We start from the raw sequence: 19,166 nt of genomic DNA, 5'->3' as shown, positions 1-19,166 counted from the left end.
CAGACGGTGTGTGGACAGCAGTGTCAAGTTTCAGGTGGAAATATGAAGTTAGCGCGTTTCCAGTGAAGTTTACTTTATGAAACAACACTCACCCAGCGACAAAGGCCCGATACAAGTGTGGGAAATATAAGGACTACTGCACCGATGCAAGTACCACGAGCGAGGGCCTCAAGAAAACCTTCTATTCTTTTTATTTGTTTTTATGCACAAATCTGAGAATATCCAACAACTTTAACACTCAAAGGGAAAATAACTCCTGACACTCCGTCACACAAATAACAACACCTGATCTGGTCTTTAAGTCTGACGTCACTAGCTGTGTTTGGGTCTAAACTCCGCTGCAGGTCCCAAAGTCAAACGATCACTGCGGCATCACGGAGAGTTGAAAAACTGTCTAAAGTCTTTCATCTTTAATAAAATGATCAGTGTTCTGCTCTACCAGGTGTAACAGTTGAGTTTAACATCCATGAAAACGGAATTTATGACATTTAACGGAGTTAGAAGTTAGCAGGAAGTTAGCTCGCTAGCTTCTATCTAAATACAATATAGCATGTCCTGACTGCGGGGTTTTGGAAACAAATTCAAACGTACAGCTCTGTTATCACTTCCAGCATAAATGAAGACAGAAAACTAAACAGCAGTGACGTTTGTAGGGTTACTGAAGTTTGGCTAGCTGGTATATAATGATGTGCTACGTGATCGCTAGCGACACAGCTATGTTAGCATAATATAAACAAGCTAACTTTTTTCCAATCGATAAAAGTTAACGTGAGTGTTCTCGGTGGTCAGGAACAAATGTAATCGCATGGCAGGATGCTGTAAAAGGACCAAACTTCAGCCAGGAGAACAACTGAGATAATCCATCCACAATCTGTTAAATGTAATAAATCCTGTTTTCATGGATGCCTGGATGTTAAACTTAATACACCTGGTAAAGCAGCAACACTGATCATTTTATTAAAGATGAAAGAATTTAGACAGTTTTTTATGGAAGCCCGTTTCCGCCACTAAAAAAAAAAAAAAAAAAAAAAAAAAAGGATCCATAACTCAAAATTTCGAGTTATTTTCTCGAAATTTCGACATATTAACTCAAAATTTTGAGAAAAGCAACTCGAAATTTCGAGTTAGCGCTGCCAATCAGTAATCTACGTGAATGACGTCATTTCCATGTTACCCGGAAGCTGAAGCCCTCAGCTACAAATGCTACAGCTAAGCTACCGGTATTACATCCAGTCATGAATGCACAGATTGCTGAGTGTTTTCAGCCTGGCTTCACAAATGATTAAATCCCTGTGTTATTAGCTGAATCACATGGTGTTACTATCAGCAAACATACTTTAATTTGTTGGGATCCGTTTTTGAGTGCGCGGTCCTGCGCCATATGCTTCCGGGTAACAAGAAAGCGACCTCATTCACGTATATTTTTGATTGGCAGAGCTAACTCGAAATTTTGAGAAAAGTAACTCGAAATTTCGAGTTATGGATACTAGCTTTTTTTTTTTTTTTTTTAGTGGCGGAAACGGGCTTCCATAGTTTTTAACTCTCAGTGATGCCGCAGTGTTCGTTTGACTTTGGGACCTGAACCAGACGGAGTTTAGGACCCAGATTCCTCTGCGAGGTTCCTGACTACAGTAGCCATAATGCTCCAACAACCCATCAGGCGCTGCGGCTTCGTAGCTACCAAAGTCGTACTAAAACATTTTGACAGATTTTTGAGCGCCGTGTACCTCATAAAATCGGTTCGAGGTCAGTAAACACAACCAGAATTCATACATAAGGCACACTGTCGATTTTTGAGAAATTAAAGGATTTTAAGTGCACCTCATAGTGCGGAGAATACGGTAAGTGGAAATTCAGTTCCAAAAAATATTCTGCAAGCCAACACACTGAAAGATGAGATGTGATGCACTAAGCATGGTTTGGGGATAAGGCACATTCATTAGAGGTAGTTATGGTGTATGTGATGAAAAAGCTACACTACCACTTCCTGTTACTGTCACTGTGAGCTCCAGATTTCACCGCTCCAGATGCTGAGACGCGATGTTCCCAAGAAAAATAACTCACCGTAACCGCCGGCCTGGATGGGGGTTTTAGGTGAGGCGCAGGCATACAAACTGAAGTCCTCTGTCTGAAAACCAGCTCGGTTTAACGAAGGCTCCGAGGCGCTGCGGTGGATTTTGGGTAACGAGCGAGCCAGCAGCTCAATGGATGCCAAAATCTGAAGAAATACACAACACAGCCACAGGGGTCGTTAGTCAGGATCGTATGATCACCATTCCCTCACAACACAAGAAACGAGCGACTACATCAGCTCAGCTGCTTTCTGTGGTTGCAGCTGCTTGCTGAGGCCATCGGTGGCAACGCAACAACTGTCAGAAAGAAGGAAGTAAAGAAATCCAAAATGCTGCAAAGTAGGGAGTAAGGGCGAACGCTCACTCTGCACCAAACTCAGAGCTTCCACCCTGAAACGATCCATGTCTGTTTGCTGCCACTAGCTGACGGGCTTTGGAGGTGAACACCAGGACAGCAAGAGTCGGATTTGATGGAGAGAAACGTCACTAAACTGTTGTTAAATAACAAATATTAAGACCATTAGAGTTTAAAGAGAAGCTGGGATGTGATGAGTGTGAGAGTCTCTTGTCTCCGTGTCTCAGCGATTTTTGAAAGGGTTTGGGAAAAAAAAAGAAAAAGAGTTTACTGTAAATATTATTTCCTCTCAATGTATAAAAGCGTCAGCGTGGGCTCTCACCTGAGGGAAGAGAGGCCGCTCCTCTCTCTTCTTCTTCAGGCAGTCAGCCATCAGCCTCTTCATGGCCTTTGGACAGTTGCTGCGGACCTTGCTGAGGTCAGGGGACAGGTAACCTCGTCCCACCATGAATATGATCTATGGAACAGAAAGAACGAGTCGTGAAACAAACTTCTGAGCTCTGCTCCCTCATCATTAATGACAAATCAAAGATCTGCAGCTCATTCCAAGTGTTTTTGGCATTTGTTCAAATTTGGTCTCAAACTTTAAATATGAGGTCCAAAGACAAAATGTGTCAGCCAGCTCTGCAACATCGACACAGCTAAAGAGGATCACAGAACTCTGCAGCAGAAAGATGGGAAACAAATATGGAGAAAGAAAGCAACAGCTCACGATTCAACGCGTAACACATCACCTGCTGAGACCATGTGACGGTACGTGCATGCACATGAAGTGTGAAGTGCACAGGACTTTACTCTGCTCAGCTTCAGCCGAATGTGAGACCAGTCAAACAGCGCCTCACAGTGGATGGATAGTGAACCAAAGACAAACCCAGCTAAAGGCCTGGCAGAGCATCTCACCCATTCAACAGCAAACACCATTTATATTCCAAACATTATTAAAATGATGTTCAGTCCAATTTATTTTCAGCCTCTGAAAATGGAAACTTTGTATAAAACATGAAACATCTGGGGTTCAATCCCTCCTTCTGCACGCCCAATATCCTCGGGCAAGATAACAACCCCAAGTAGAAAGCACACGCATAGAGAGAAAAGTACTTTTATCAATGGATGAATGAGGCATAGTGTGTAACGTGCTCAGAGTAGAAAACCCGACAGAAGAGCCATTTAACATGTTAATGCCACACTGGGGGAAATGCACCTGTTAAAGCAGCAAAAACATGGTTCAGTCTGACTGCTGAACCAGAGGTAAAACGGGGCGGAGTCTGGAGTATCTGTTAGAGCGAGTGCAGCAGTGGGGCCGCGATCACATCCACTCACCTGGTCTCTGTTGTTGATGTTGGAGTAGGGCAGCGCTCCTGACATCAGCTCGTAGAGTACGATGCCAAAGGCGTACACGTCCGACTGGAAGCTGTAGGGGTTCTTGTCCTGCAGCCGGATTACCTCTGGAGCCTGACGAAGCACAAGTTACACCGACCGTCAATAATTCACTGCTTGTTCAGTCGAACTGAAAGGAAACGTCTACAAAGACTCAAATCAATATTATGGCAATGAAAGGGGGGCGCTTCTTTTTCATATTCTCTGCAATACTCTGTCCCCCCAAACAGGGTGAGAATGGGCTGATCTGCATTTCTGATCACTTCTGCGTTCTCACTCCTGCTGTATTAGCCTCAGCACGCCTGGTTTAACGCATGAGCACATTTAGAGAGCACACATCAGATGGAAAGAATGACAGGAAAACAAAAAGTGTCTCGTAGGACACGAACACCGACCATCCAAAGAATAGAGCCTGAAAGCTGTTCAAACTGGTGGGAGCCACTCCAGCGGGACTTCACCGTAGCCAGACCAAAGTCCCCGATCTTCACTGTTAGGTCCTCATGGAGGAAAATATCTGGGACAACGGGTCAAGGAAACTCTCTGAGCTCCTTCATATTCCAAGTATGGATTTTCCATTTTCATCCTTCATGAAATGACAAAAAACCAAAACACTGACGTGACAATAACGACACACACATGCTGGATGCTACAATCCAGCGAATCAATAAGCAGCGTTTCTTCTTCAGTTCCAGATGTTCTGTATCGTGTGTCTTGCAGTGTTGTAGTATTACGCAGTATTGGAGAATCACTGCATTCTGATCCCATCACTTTGGTGGATGAACGGTAATAATATCATATTTGATATATTGGTGCCTCTGTCTGGGCCGGGGTCGTGGGAAGGTCCATACCTGCTGTAAGGTGTGCTCTTCTTATTCTCCCCTGAAACGAAGCATTTCTTGGTCCTGCTTACGCTCCTGTAGCACCAAGTCCAGCTTATCACCCGATGACTTTGATTCAAAAGGATACTGTTGCTCTTCAGATCTCTGTGTATGATGGACTTGGCATGCAGGTAACTGAAGGTGAAGAGCAAAGCGTCATTAGAGCGACGGCGCTCGTTGTGGAATTTGACAGCGCTCGATGTTTGAAAGGTTACTCACTCCATGCCCTGAGCGGTCTGTCGGGCTATGTCGATCAGTTTGATCATCTCGAACTTGGTCTCGATGATGTGCAGGTGGTGGTACAGACTGGAGCCTTCACACCACTGGGTCACGATGGCCAGCTGGGGCTTGGTGGTGTAGCCCATGAAGAGCAAGATGTTCACGTGACGCGTTTTCCTGGTGCAAACACACAACGTGTTCAAATTACAGCAGGTTTACACTGATGACGCAGGATGCATCAGTAAGGCGACGTTCTGCAGCGTGCAGCAGCGCGCTGGTGCACAAAGGAGAAGGCGGGGCTTACCTGAGGACTCCCACTTCATTCTTGAATGCCTGAAGCTGCTGTGGCGTGGGAGCGGTGACATTCAGCATCTTCACTGCCACATCACCTGAGAGCCCGGGGACAAAATGATTAAAGATGACGCTAATTTACTAACTGCTGAGATTTAACAAGGAAAAGCTAACGCACGAAGCTCTAATCTGCTTTATTTATTCCAAATCTTTTTCAATTAAAACTAATTTCATTTTTGTCTGTGGCGAGCAGGTTTATCCAGTTTGTTCACCCCGAGCTGATGGAAACTGTTCTATCCCAGAAAGAGCGCCGACTCAAGCTCGTCCCTGACCTTAACCCGCTTGCTGGTCCTGCAGGACTAACTGATGCAGGAAGCGGCGTGTACACGCTGCTCATCAAAGCTTGAACACGATCAGCAGGCAGGCTGCGGCATGTAGACGGCGCTCTGTAAGTGTCTTTGCGTGGGGTGTGACGGCGCGGCGCAGTCTTACCGTGCCACTTTCCCTTGAAGACAGTTCCAAAAGATCCAGAGCCTATCCTCTGACCCAGAGTAATCTGACCTTCCGGGATTTCCCAGTCATCACTGGAGTCCCGCCTCCCCAGGGTTTTCTGTCATACAGGACACTTGATCAGCACGAGCACACAATGAGACGCAGCACAACGCTAGCATCTGCGGACGCCACTCACCATCTTATTGCGGTCCTCGGACGAGGAGGACGATTTGCGCTCCCTCTGCGGGCACGGCGACTTCTGTGGGACCTTGACGTTGGTCAGAGAGCCAGGCAGAGAGGCGGGAGGCGTGGCCGACAGACCTGTGGTCGAACCTAGAGAAGAAGATAAAGAGTAGTGAAAGGTAAAGGTCTGGAAGTGAGGGACTTGTCAAAAACAGAGAAGGCAGGAAGGGAAAAAGAGAGAGAGAGACTGAGGCTTCAGCATCAGTGTGTGTGTGTGTGTGTGTGTGTGTGTGTGTGTGTGTGTGTGTGTGTGTGTGTGTGTGTGTGTGTGTGTGTGTGTGTGTGTGTGTGTTCACATGTACAGGACAGGTGAGGGCGTGCTTGGCTGGATGGCAGCTGTTTGTGTCACAGATTTGATATTTTTGGTCACTGATTCTTCCAAAACAAAGGTTCGAATACGTAATCATCTTTTTTTCTCTGAACGGGTCCTGAAGTTAAGATTCAGAGGTCCTGAAAGAACTACAAAAATGTCGTCCCGACATTTTCAGCCGGCTCGTTTGAAAACAGACTTCACAGTAAAAGCAAAAAAGCTGCTACTCCTAATCCGAGCCAATCAGTGTGCAGACCTGTTTGGTCAGTCAGAGTGCACAGACTACGCCGTACTCTGCAGCATGGAGGCGTTTTATGTTTGTGACACTAGCAAACACCTTTTTGATTTCAAACAGCTGCCAGTTCAGGCAATGGCTTCATATCCAATAGCTACAGATGCTACAGTTAGCTGTGATGTCTGAATAGAAATGGAAAAAACAAAATCCTGCAAACGAATCAATGGATCGTTCATGTCGACCAAAATCATGATTCAGTTATGAAGCTGGGAGGCTTTGGAAATCTTACAAAGACGACATATTAAAAGAAAAACACGACTCTTTGTTATTATGTAACAGTTACAAACTGATTTTAACAGCCTGCTAACAAGATGCTGCAGTGAACATCAAGAGGCGGGCTTTCTGATTAACATGTCATTCTTTTTAACCAATGACTGAACACAAGAGCGCCTCCATCAAAGAAACCGCTATCCATCGAGCAGGCAGCGTGTGGTACTGCGCCGTGAGGTGTATGGCTGAAGGAGCATGTGAGGGCATAAAGGCAAAGAACAGAGAGAGTGCGGAGGGAGACGGGGCTGAGGTGGAGATGTGGGTGGGTGGGGTGTGTATGTGAATGGAAGAACAACACAGGAACACAGAGGCCTAACTACCTCGGAAAACGGGCTCGGGCTCAAAATCAAACACTATGTCATTGGGATAGGAGTATAGGAGGGGGCTTGAGGTCCGTGTTCGGTGCTTCCTCAAGCAGCAGGCGGGGTGGGTCGGGGGGGCTGCAGGGCAAAGAGAGACAGACAGACCATCACTGCTACTCAACACGCCCCTGTCACTAACTAGGCTCTAACTATGGCTACACAGTCAGAGCTATAAGCTGTCAGTCAGGGTGACTCCAGGGTTTGCTCTGGGCGTCCTCTGCCATGAAGTCCATCTCCATGGTAACTCACACTGTGAGGGTCCAGGTTAGAGATCGACTGTTGTGGAGTTTTTGGATGACGTGTACACCTGCAGTAAACGTCAGCAGATGTTTGCTCTCATGCAGCAAAACCAAAACCTGTCTGCAGTCAGAAGTAATGAACACAATAAAATCACCGCAAGGATTATATGATCATGTACACACACGCACACACGCGCGCACACACACTCACACACAGGTTTTTAATACTAAACTACTGCACAGCGCTCTGACACACACTGTCTGCAGCTGTGTGTCACTTCCAGCATATATTTCGTGTATCGTTTCTTTTATCACAGAATTTTTTTTTTCCAGCTTTCGTGTCCATGTGTAGCTGAAACACTGGGTTAGCTTATGATGTTTGTAGCTAGCTTCACATGACTGCTTACTCTGACAACTTAAGACATCGGCCGTATCCCAACTCAGGGTCTGCAGCCTTAAAGGCCGCATTTTAAGGCCGATTACGTCACCGCGACGAAGGCTGTCCCAATTCAAAGGCTGCTCGAAATGCGGCCCTCAAATGCGTCCTTCATTTCCCTGAATTTTAAGGCTGTGGCAGTGTAGACTTCGTGGCCCAACATATCCCAGAATGCATAGCGCGGCGGTGGGTGTGGATAACTTTGCCGGGAAAAAAAACGGCAGATGAGGGGTGCCCGAAGAGTAAACTTTAAGTAAGTACTGAATATGATGTCACTTATTTATGTGCAAATGTTTAATAACGAAGAACATTAAACATTACTGTTGGCCAAAGTCATGTGACATTAGTGACGTTTGTACTAACTTGGTTTTAAAGCCTTTACTTTAAAATATACGCCGTTCAATAGCTGAGCTTAATCAGAGAATGATCAAAGCTAATGTAGAAACAAACAAATGAACAAAAGATTTTCTCCTTCATTTCTGTCAAACAAAGCTGTATGACACGTTTCCAGCTGTTAGTATCATGGTTGCTAGGCAACCTGGGCAGCGCAATGGAGGCTAGACCGTCCCATTTCACAAGCCTCGCACTTCCGGCCTTAGCGGTCTTTGAGTACGCGGCCCTCGAGGATCGTTGAGGCTGCGTACTTTAAGGCTACAGACACTGAATTGGGATACAGCCTTTGGCTGCACTTTGTAGTCGACTAATAACTGAACACCACTCATTCCCCAGCACGTCTTTATCCGGTCTTCCTTCTCTCACCCAAACCGGTCGCAGCAGATGGCCCCGCCCATGTTAACAGGGAGTTTTTCCTTCCCGCTGTCGCCAAAGTGCTTGCTCATAGCGACTGTTGTGATTTCGAGCTGTATAAATTAAACTGAATTGAATTGCAAGATTAGTTTCGGGATCTAAAACTGCCACACTGAATGTAAAACAGTCCACACACGTGTCACAGGTGTCCCCCCTGTATCTTACTGCACACCCAGACTACACTGGAAACATTGTTCAACACTGTGCATGTATTGCGATGCTTTGCTGCAGAGCTGCTTTGTTGGAACTTTTGGAAAATTTGTCAAATGTTTTAGTTTCACGTGAGGAGGAGCCGAGCCTGGAGGAGCACTCAGACCGCTCATCCTCGAAAACCCCTGACCTTCAGCTCACGGCTCTGTGACTGGCAAGGCACAGGACTGAACGCACACACACGCACACAGATAAAAAAAATTCAAGAGCACAGAGATGTGAGATGATGGGGAAAAAGTTGAGTGTGAAGTTTCCCTCTTGGATGCTCACCTCCATCTGACCTCGGTAAGCCCTGATCTCGAATCAGGTCCTGAAATAAAGAAAGCAAAACCAACATGAACACGGTGATTTCAGCAGCTGCAGAGGGTGAAAAACACACTTAACATAAATACATGAGGATTTGCTCCGAGTGCAAACTGATGGTATTTACAGAGGGTAAAGTATTGAACACGTCACCCACTTTTGAATTAAATGTGTAAATGACATGAAATCCTCACCAGATGTTGGTAACAATCCATCCAATCCTCACGTGCACAGAAATCAAAGCACAGGTGTCCAACAATTAAGTTATGTGTAATAATGAGAAACGATTGAACACATGAAGAAAAGACCTGGAACAGCAGCTGAGATCTATCAGTAATTAAAAGTCCTGCCAATTAAAGCAAATTAATGTCAGCTGGTTCATTTACAACTGATGGCCCGTAAAATGTGTCTCATTACCAACGAGTCGCCCAAGAAACATCTCACGGTGGGTAAAAACTGCTCAAGTGTTGCCAAACATACTGATGGTTCCAGTTACAAATAGTACAAATACATAACCTTCTCTCTGCTCAACCAATCACAGCAGATGGCCCCGCCCCTCCCTGAGCCTGGTGCTGCTGGAGGTTTCTTCCTGTTAAAAGGGAGTTTTTCCTCCCCACTGTCGCCAAAGTGCTTGCTCATAGGGGGTCATATGATTGTTGGGTTTTCTCTGTGTGTATTATTGTACGGTCTACCTTACAATATAAAGTGCCTTGAGGCGACTGTTGTTGGGATTTAGCGCTGTAGAAATAAAACTGAATTGAATTGAAAGTTGAATACATCTTGATAAAAATCTGCAGCCATCCACCGGCATGAGGAAGATGAAATAAGGGTGGACATTTCAGCAAGACGACGATCCCCCGAAAACAGCCGAGGAAACTTAATCGGGTTCAGAGAAATGTTAGCATTGTCCAGCCAATCACGTGACCCGATCCCACTGAAACTCCACGGAAAGAACTAAAGACGGGGCCCACGGAGCCCCGAGGATGTGGAGACTGTTGGTGTTAAAGACTGGGTCGAAATCCCACCTGAGCAATGCGTGCGATTCGTCTCTCTGTACAGAAGCTGTCGTTGTCATCGGCGACAGTTTTTACATTTGTATTAAATAAATTTCAGCGAGCATGTTCAATAATTCTTCCCTGTGTCATTTCTCCTCATTACATATAATATTTGGACATCTATGGTTTGATTTCTTTGCATGTGTGGATTGGATGGGCTGTTGTTCAGGGAAGTAAAATACTGCTAATAAAGAAAGTAAATAATAAAGTGTTATCAAAGTGTTATGGAAGAGTTTGTCCATCAGAGCGGCTCCACCGTCTGTGGACGATCGAGAGCTTCTGTTGTCAACTTAAGGAAGTGTATTAACTGTTATTTTAATGTCAAGAGCACAAAAGAAATAAGAGACTACATCATTCTGGTCAACTGTAACACATCTGTAACACAACTGTAACACATCTGTAACACAACTGTAACACGTCTGTAACGTCTGTAACGTCTGTAACACGTCTGTAACGTCTGTAACACGTCTGTAACGTCTGTAACACGTCTGTAACACGTGCTGGACGTTGACGTGAAACCATAGGGCGCTGTGTGAGGTGATGAAAAACATAGAATGAAAGAAAATTCTCATGTGTCAGCGAGTCCAGCGGACTCACATCGATGTTGACCGGTTCGATGGTGTTGATGTGCACATTGGGGGCAGAGGATGAACGGTCCCGCTGGCCAAACTGGTTGCGGTGGTCCTCCTCGTTGGGCCGGAAACTGGGCGGGATGGGTATGGATTTGGACGGCGACACAGTGGCGTGGCATATTGATCTGGACAGAAAGCCGCTGGTTAGTACTTCAAACTTCAGACTAAATGTTCTGCTGAGGAAACAGAAGGAAAACGTCTCCTTTTCGGTATGAGGCTGGAGGACTCACCCAGTGGAGTCGGATGGGGGAAGTGACGGACAGGCCTCAGACACAGGCGTGGTTCCCTCTGAGGAGACCTCCTCCTGGGTGAACGGGTGGTGCTCAAAGAACTTGGACACTAGTAGCAAGCTGCAGAGGACACGCCGAGAACATACGATTCAGGCACAGTTGGAACTGTAACCTTAAACAGGCCAAACAAGCACTAACACACATCCTTTCACACCGAGCACACTTGTTTCATTTGCCTACCACAGGAACCAACGGTGAATTTTGGAGCTTACAGTAACTCGTTTTTATGTAGTCATGACATTTCTCTCTTTTTTGTTGCACTTTAAAATCTGAGGCATTGTTTGAACCCACTGAAGCTAAAAGCCTGAATATGTCACTGCTCTTTGTTACCATAAAGATGAATCAGGATCTGTGCAGACGACAGCTTCGTTCTGCTCGCATTTTTACTGCCGGTACCGTCCTGATCCCTGCTTCCCCGTGGCAGTCGCACATGTACAAAGATACAAGCGTAGCTGCCTGTCAGCGCGTAACTGCGGGTTCTCAGTGTCACGAGCAGAGGTCACTGAGCCGAGCCCGTGGAGCCATAACATCCTTATATCGTCCCAAACTGCTCACAGCAGTGTGCGCCTTCCTGCACTGAACTTACTCGAGCTGGTCGTAGTTGACGCACATGAGAGGAACCTCAGTGCTGCACCGCTGGTGGAACTTGTAGCCACAGGTCTGACAGCGGAAACCCTGGAACAACAACTTTCTGCAGAAGTCACAGAAGGCCAGTGTAAAGAAAGTCTTCCTCACCTGTGGATCAAACAGAGACATACAGACCAGAGTCACCCCGGCTGCACTGAGCACTTCTCACTACGGGACACTTGGTTTTCTGAAAGTACTTACAAAGTTGTGTGTGGTGAGCGGCACGTTTTCCAACACTTCTACATGCAGCTCCTCCCCCGTCAGCCACGAGATGTCTGTGTCCCAGCCAATAGGCTTCTTCTCTCTGAAACAGGAAGTGGGGAGTATCGGAAACTGTCTACACCTCAGCCAGCCGTTGGTTTAGCCACAGCACCAAGAGCGGTGCAAAACTAACCATGATGGTTTCCAGCATAAAACCCAAACATCCTACTGCTCCACTTTCATACAGCAGGACTCATGATACTGTGCGCACTGTATAACCCTCCCCACAGTGTGGGACGTGCACCGCACTGTTGTACATGACACGAGACTGCCTACATCAAAAATACCCGATGGCCATATGGCGGTCCCAACACATAGGCCTATGAAAACCTTCAGAAGCAATAACCTGACGTCAGCATTTTGTGTATGGTGTTATCGGTGTGTCACATCGTGCTGGAGAAAGTTTGGCCCTCCTATCTTTACGCCGTTGTTTTAGTTTGAGTTAAAGTTTACGGACGTTAATTTTGCAGCGATGTGCCATTCCATCCATACATCCATCCACCCACGTATATCCGGGGCGGATCGTGGGGCAGCAGCCTAATCAGAGAAGCACATGTAGCTTTAAAAACCTGCGACGTGCGATCGTGTTCTTTTTAGAGAGAAGCTTTCCCTCGCAGCCCCTCCAAACGTGCCACACTTGTTCTAGTTAGACTGTTATGAACGTTAACTTTAAAGTGCTAACTGAGGCTGACAGTGTAAGCCAGCGGTCCCCAACCCGGCGCCGGTCTGTGAGTCGTTTGGTGCCGGGTCGCGAGAGTTGAGGCTCGGGTGTGAAATTTACGGTTTTCAGGGTTTTTATCGTCAACTCCGTTTCCCTGGGTCTTTTCCCGTGTTGTAGTTGTGCATCTTATTTTGAAAGAAATAGTTACGCGTTACCATAGCGACCAGAGGGCATTAAGGGGCAGAGAGGAGGACGTTGCTCTCAATGTTGTTGGCGCATTTCAGGAGGACGCTGCGAATAAAGTTACACAACTACACAGTGAATTCGCACTTATTATATTTCAATAAGAGCCCCGTTTTTGTCTCGGTCGTATCATTTTTCTGTCGTATTTATCCACCACACCTTAAAAAAGGTTGGGACCGCTGGTCTAAGCTGTAGTTCTTGGGTTTGTTTTAAAGTGGTGCACATTCAGACCTCGGGGTAAATTCGCTGAGGTGTCCGATCCTGTGGGTCATTGTGCCACACACATCTGAACCAGAGCAGCCAACTACTCAAACTTCTGCTTTCACAGAGGCGCTCACACTCACCACATTTCATGAAGTAGCCGTTAGCTGCTATTTGCTCTCTTTATCATTCAGAAGCAGTAAACAGAGATTCCCAGCTGTTACCAAACTCATTTTCATACTACAGTTCTTATGTCTGCAGATAAAGGCCTGGAGCAAAAAACTGGCTAAACATTAAATTGGAAGTATCCTGACTGCCAGACAGCGAATCTGCACGTGACATCGACATCAGTCCATTCTTATAATATCTGTAACGAGGCAGCAGAGGTAAAATTAACATAATGTCACAGTGAAGTTGACCCTTTAAACACAAACTGTAATAACTTGGTGAATTCAGGTTTTATGCTAAGAATTAAATCACTAGCACAGTCCTCTCATCTGGCAGCTTCTTCACATCTTTCTCAAACATCCTCGCTGGGAGGAGTCAAGACGTGAAGACGCGAGGAGACGCAGTGACACGAAACAGCGACTGATAAGTCTGTGAGACACCTACCCATCCTGTATCCTATAGACCGCACAGCACTCTGGAATGAGTCCTCGCATCATCAAGGCTTTCTTCAGGGAGTCCCTCACAGTCATCCCACAGCGTGCCGGCACCTGAAGGCAGCACAACGACACTCACTGAACTGACACAGAAATGACAGGACGTAACCAGGTTTGGGTTTTACATCTCTCAGCCAGCAGCCACAGGTCATCGTTTCAGGGAAGGCTGGCAGTACAGTAGTATTACATTCAGTCATCTCGCCCGACATCCGCCGATCGTCAACATTCAGAGAACCAGAACACCGACGATCCAGCTGACGTGCAGGGCTGGGCCTCGCTGGAAGCTTTACTCTGACTTTATGGGTCAGACTAATGCTCTCAGCCTTCGTCTGCATTAATCCACAGCAGACCTGTGAATGCACTTCAACCTGCTAAGACCTGAACTCTTCCACAGCAGCATTTTTAATCTCTCTGTGATATTTGGGCTGATTGGGACCTGATGAACGTAAAAACAAAGAATTACCTGATTTTTGTTTCTAAGAAAAATCAGAGCCACATATGAAGATATTCGTTTGAAATTTCGACAGAACAGTAGCAGCATAAAGTCCTCGTAAGTGGATACCAGGCCCTTGTAGAGCAAAATTGAGTATTTTGGTCTAAATAAACCAAAATGTGATGTCCACACATGTGGACGCAGGTCCTAGGAGGTTAATGACAAACTGAAGTTTTGTGCAGATTTATGCAGAAATCACCACACAAGTCCGTCACAGAGGCTCCGAATTACTCCCAAGCTGAGCCAGACGCTGTCACACAGAACTACGTTTAGCCAGAGACGGAAAAGAGAAGCAGCCGTCCTGTACATGTCTGAGTCGATCTGCGGGACTTTTTTTTTATAATAAGCAAAGAGTTTGTCTTAGTAATAAATACCAAGTCAGTACATCTTCTTGGCTATAATCTTTAGTCACATTTTACTTTTCAAAGTTAAGAATGCAATGTTTAAATCAAGCCTGATGTTTCCTCAAATGTGCAACAATAATTCAGAGGAAGAGCCAAGCTGATGTCCATGACGGACACCACCTCTCGCTCCTCCGACCACAGCTGTTACAGCCACGGTGCAGGATGAGCTGCAGGAGTCGGACTGAACAACGTGCATCAATCATTTTCTGTCTGACCCTTTTTGCTGCTTCACGAGTGCATTTCTCTGGTGAGGGATTAAGATGTTGAACAGTAAATGGACTGGTTCTGATACAGCGCTTTTCTACTCCAACCACTTTAGACAACTTGCCTCATTCAGCCATTCACACAAGCACTTTTTTTCTACACCCACGTGCTTTTTATCCAACAGTCATACTAACTCTGAGATTCTGGGTTAGTATCTGCCCAATGCTCGACTGTCAATTGAATGGAAATACAAATACATAAAGGGACTTATAATATTTATGCCTTAATGTAAAACCACGTTTTATTTTGAACTAGATTTGTATTGCTGTGAGCATCTGACAGCGAGTGAGACCGAGCACTTTGTGCAACCTAAAGTCAAAAAGGCTGCACGCCGTCTTTCATCTCTGAGGTTTTATGACAAAATAATAATCACGTGTTCCTCAGCAACACGTTACATGTTACACTGTATCATCATTAACTCAGCAAAAACTAAGTCAACATGAAAAAGCAGTTTGTGAAAGACCAGATGCAAAGATCACCAAGAGGATGTATTAACTGAACATCTAATATCTGCTGCTGCAAATGAAGCGCTGGCTCTCAGGAGCCTCGTCAGTCAGACTTTCGTGCCTTAAAATCCACATAAGCATCCCGAGAGAGCGGCTCACACTTACCACTGTTCGCTGTTTGTTGGGCAGGAAGACCCTGACAATGGGTTTCTGGGGAGAGCGAGGGTTGGCTCGGCTTGTGTCAGTGGGGGTCTGCAGGACAGCCAAAGTGTTTGGGGCCGAGTGGAAAGCCTGAGGCCCTGCACCAACCCCACAACCTCCTATCTTGACTTCCAGAAGGGCTGGTATAGCAGACTGAGAGCAGGAGAAGTCTGCGCTGTTCCCGATGGCCTCCAGCAGCTGCTGCTCCCTCTGCTGCAGAGCGTCCAGTTTGCTGGTGTACTCCTCATAGGCCTGCCAAAGAAGAACCGTGAGGAACGAACTCGACAGCTTCAACACCTCCGGTGACATTTACGAGGGTCACAGCAAGTTCTGTTCACATAAGCCGAAACGATCTTACCTCTAGATAAATGGAGGGAGGGTTGTGTTCTCCACCAAACTTGTCCAGGAGAGCCTCCAGATGTTCTTGTGTTAACTTGATCATCTGTTTGATGTTCCAGATCTGCAAGGAAACACGGTAAAACGTAAATACCTGCACGACTAAAAAACACATTATCATAGCAGCTTTACCAGGATCAGATAACATGGACACCCCTGGAGATGTACAGATGTAATCAGTAAAAAACAATAAAAAATAAAGTATTTAATTGGTTCTTTCTTTCTACTTTTAGGACCTCTGTGAAGTAGCTGGGGACACTGGGGCTGTAGCTGCTTTACTAACAGGTTGGTGTTCGATCGCTGGGTGTTTGGTGGAGACACCTGTGGCACATTTTTGTCACGGGGGTAGGAAAGAACAACACAAGAGCCAACCCTCCATCACCGGGCTTATCACATGCCGAGAGATGAAACGAGCAAAACCAAATAATTTATGCATCATTTATAGTGCTCAGGGGTTAAAGGTGGGCCAGAACCAGCATTAGGTTCATTACTCAAAAAAAGTAATGTTTACACATTACTCATTACTTTTCTTTAAACCAAATGTTACTTAGTTTCTACCAGAGTACACCTGTTACATTACTTTTGTCTTTCTCTGTAAAATGATCTGAAATATTGCATAATTACCAGCTCGCAATATAAATCTGAGACTACAGACTCACACCAACAAAAATCCTTATGCTAACACACACACACACACACACACACACACACACACTGCATCCATCGGAGTATCTCAGGGTTCAGTATGTTGCCCAATGATACTTCATTTTTCTTTCAGTTTGTTCATGAACTCAAACCAAACACACACAGTGAAGATGAACACCAGAGCGACCGTTACAGCGATTCTCCTTCACAAACACGAACAGGTTGACATGGATGCTGCGCCGCTGCCTTTGTTACCTGATGAAGTTCAGCACGATGTAGCCGCTTCTGTCCTGGGTGCAGTTTTACTGTTGCACTCTTATTTTTAATTGCTCTAAAGCACTAACGTAGTGACCATATCTACACTTACTTTGACATCGGGCCTGTAGCGGGACGAAAAGCAGCAAGCTCGATGTTTTTGTTTTTCCCTCTTTCTACCCACCCAGTGTGCAGATAAGCGAGAATTTTGTTAACACAAGTAGCAACACAATTGTAACTACAATTACTGAAACAGTACTCTGTTACTGATTACTGTAATATCTACAAGTTGTTGTTTGAGGCACTTCAGCGAGTGTTGGAGCGGAGCGAGGATGGAGACAGTAACGTGTAAAACACACAGTAAATACACAAAGTGCTTCAGTGTGTCAGCTAATGCTAATGCTACTGTATTACTCGCATAGAGAGAAGTGAGAGCTAATTCCCCCAAGACAGACAGCACAGGAAAGGAAAAGAGAGCTTAGAGCTAAAGGAAGGACAGCTCAGCCCTACGTTTCTTTCTCACTGTTGTCCCGACTGTATCATTATTCTGTGGACGCAAAGTCATCATCTACAATGCAGGCGACAGGAAGCAGAAATTAGCTTTCGCTGAAAGGTAGATGGTCTATGCCAGGGGTGAGCGATCCAGGCCTCGCGGGCCGGTGTCCTGCAGGATCTCACCCTGGGTCAGCACACCAAATGATTAGTTCATTACCAGGCCTCTGCAGAACTACAAGACATGTTAAGGAAGTAATTTAGCCATTTGAATCAGCTGTGTTGGATCAAGGACACATCTAAAGCCTGCAGGACACCGGCCCTCGAGGCCTGGAGTTGCCCACCCCTGGTCTATGCCTTAGCGTTGGGTGAGGAGGTCAGTAAGTGAAAGAAAATGTTTAACGATGTGAAGTGCTACACATTTATGCGGCATCATTCATGATTGAAGAACGTGAATAATGGTTTAAAACACCTTATTAGTTTTTGACATTTTCCATTAAACGGTTCTCAAACGTCACTTAATATCCGAGTGTTTCTTGATTTGAGATTAGTCGTTTAGTCCAGTTTACTTTTCCTCGTTTACTCGACCAAGTGTCAGGAACAAGGGTGATGTGCAGAGCTGCAGAACAAAACAGAGGGACAAAGCTGATGAGGCATACCATGAAGACATGGGAAAGAGTTGAAGCCAGGTTAAGAAGAGAGGTGTCAATCAGTGCGTGGCAGTATGGCTTCATGCACCGAGTGGAAGAGCACTACAGATGTGACGCTTCACCGAGTCTTTATGGATCAGAGAAAGCAGATGATACAGTGCCAAGAGAGGAGCTGTGGTTCTGCATGAAGAAATCAAGAGTGGCAGAGAAGTATGTGAGGGTGGTGCAGGACGGGCGTAAGGATGGCGAGATTACATCAGGGATCTGCTCTGAGCCCACTCTGGTGTGCAGTGCTAATGGGCAGAGTCACAGGTGAGGCCAGAGAAGCACCTGTTTGCAGACGACACTCATCTGTAGTGAGAGTAGAAATCCAATATCCTATGAGGTGGAGGAATGCTCTGGAGAGAAGAGATGAAAATCAATAGAAGCATAAGTATAAATACGAGTCGGGCAGGTGGGACAGTGCAGACGCAAGGAGTAGAGACAGTGATGGTAGAAGAGCTTCAGTAGCTGGGGTCAACCATCGAAAGACGTGAACAGTGCACACGAGGGGTGAAGAAAAGAGTGCAGGCAGAGTGGAGGTGAGTGCAGGGGTGAAGCGTCAAAGTAGGATAGCAGCAAGAGGGAAGCAGACGGTTATAAGATGGTAATGAGACTTGCTATATGCATGGCTGGGTGTTGTTTGTGGCTGAGCTGCAGAGCAGGGATGGAGCAGTGGGTTCCGGCTGTGGTGAAGGAGAGGCTGACGCCACAACAGCCAATTATGCCTCCCCTACTGAAGTAGGACAGGGAACCTGGAGGACAGACAGCTGAGCAGAGCACAAAGCAGAGGGCTGACTCAAGCGAGTGCTAGGAAGTGACTTCACAAGTCACTTCCTTCTTCAATGCCCTGTACCAACACAGAGCAGAGCAGCTACCTGAACGCTGCTCCAACAGAGGTCGATCATCTTGTTAATAATTTCACCTCCTCACTACGTACGACTCTGGATACTGTAGCTCCTGTGAAAACTAAGGTCTCTAATCAGAAGTACCTGACTCCGTGGTATAATTCTCAAACACGTACCCTAAAGCAGACGACTCGTAATCTGGAGAGGAAATGGCGTGTCACAAATTTAGAGGATCATCATTT

General features: G+C 46.0%; 1 protein-coding gene across 2 annotated transcripts in view; it reads right to left on the bottom strand.

The window, feature by feature from the left end:
- Positions 1–19,166, bottom strand: part of braf (B-Raf proto-oncogene, serine/threonine kinase) — a 28,464-nt gene that overhangs the window by 3,585 nt on the left and 5,713 nt on the right. Inside the window, exons 2-19 of one of the 2 annotated variants that reach the window (XM_040015056.1) lie at positions 15,958–16,059; positions 15,564–15,851; positions 13,742–13,845; positions 11,965–12,067; positions 11,723–11,871; positions 11,077–11,196; positions 10,812–10,971; positions 9,127–9,166; positions 7,123–7,242; positions 5,881–6,017; positions 5,685–5,802; positions 5,206–5,290; positions 4,902–5,078; positions 4,771–4,817; positions 4,200–4,318; positions 3,748–3,879; positions 2,750–2,884; positions 2,065–2,218 (exon numbers count right to left, since the gene is read on the bottom strand). In XM_040015056.1, the coding sequence (XP_039870990.1) occupies positions 2,065–2,218; positions 2,750–2,884; positions 3,748–3,879; positions 4,200–4,318; positions 4,771–4,817; positions 4,902–5,078; positions 5,206–5,290; positions 5,685–5,802; positions 5,881–6,017; positions 7,123–7,242; positions 9,127–9,166; positions 10,812–10,971; positions 11,077–11,196; positions 11,723–11,871; positions 11,965–12,067; positions 13,742–13,845; positions 15,564–15,851; positions 15,958–16,059 (2,290 nt within the window). The remainder of the gene's footprint in view (positions 1–2,064; positions 2,219–2,749; positions 2,885–3,747; positions 3,880–4,199; positions 4,319–4,770; positions 4,818–4,901; positions 5,079–5,205; positions 5,291–5,684; positions 5,803–5,880; positions 6,018–7,122; positions 7,243–9,126; positions 9,167–10,811; positions 10,972–11,076; positions 11,197–11,722; positions 11,872–11,964; positions 12,068–13,741; positions 13,846–15,563; positions 15,852–15,957; positions 16,060–19,166) is intronic. The other variant, XM_040015057.1, reaches the window with a different exon arrangement.

The sequence above is a fragment of the Simochromis diagramma genome, unplaced genomic scaffold (assembly GCF_900408965.1).
Source record: "Simochromis diagramma unplaced genomic scaffold, fSimDia1.1 OVJJ01000453.1, whole genome shotgun sequence".
Lineage (NCBI taxonomy): Eukaryota > Metazoa > Chordata > Actinopteri > Cichliformes > Cichlidae > Simochromis > Simochromis diagramma.
Note: the sequence above shows the minus strand (reverse complement) of the source record. Positions and strands in the feature narration are given on the sequence as shown.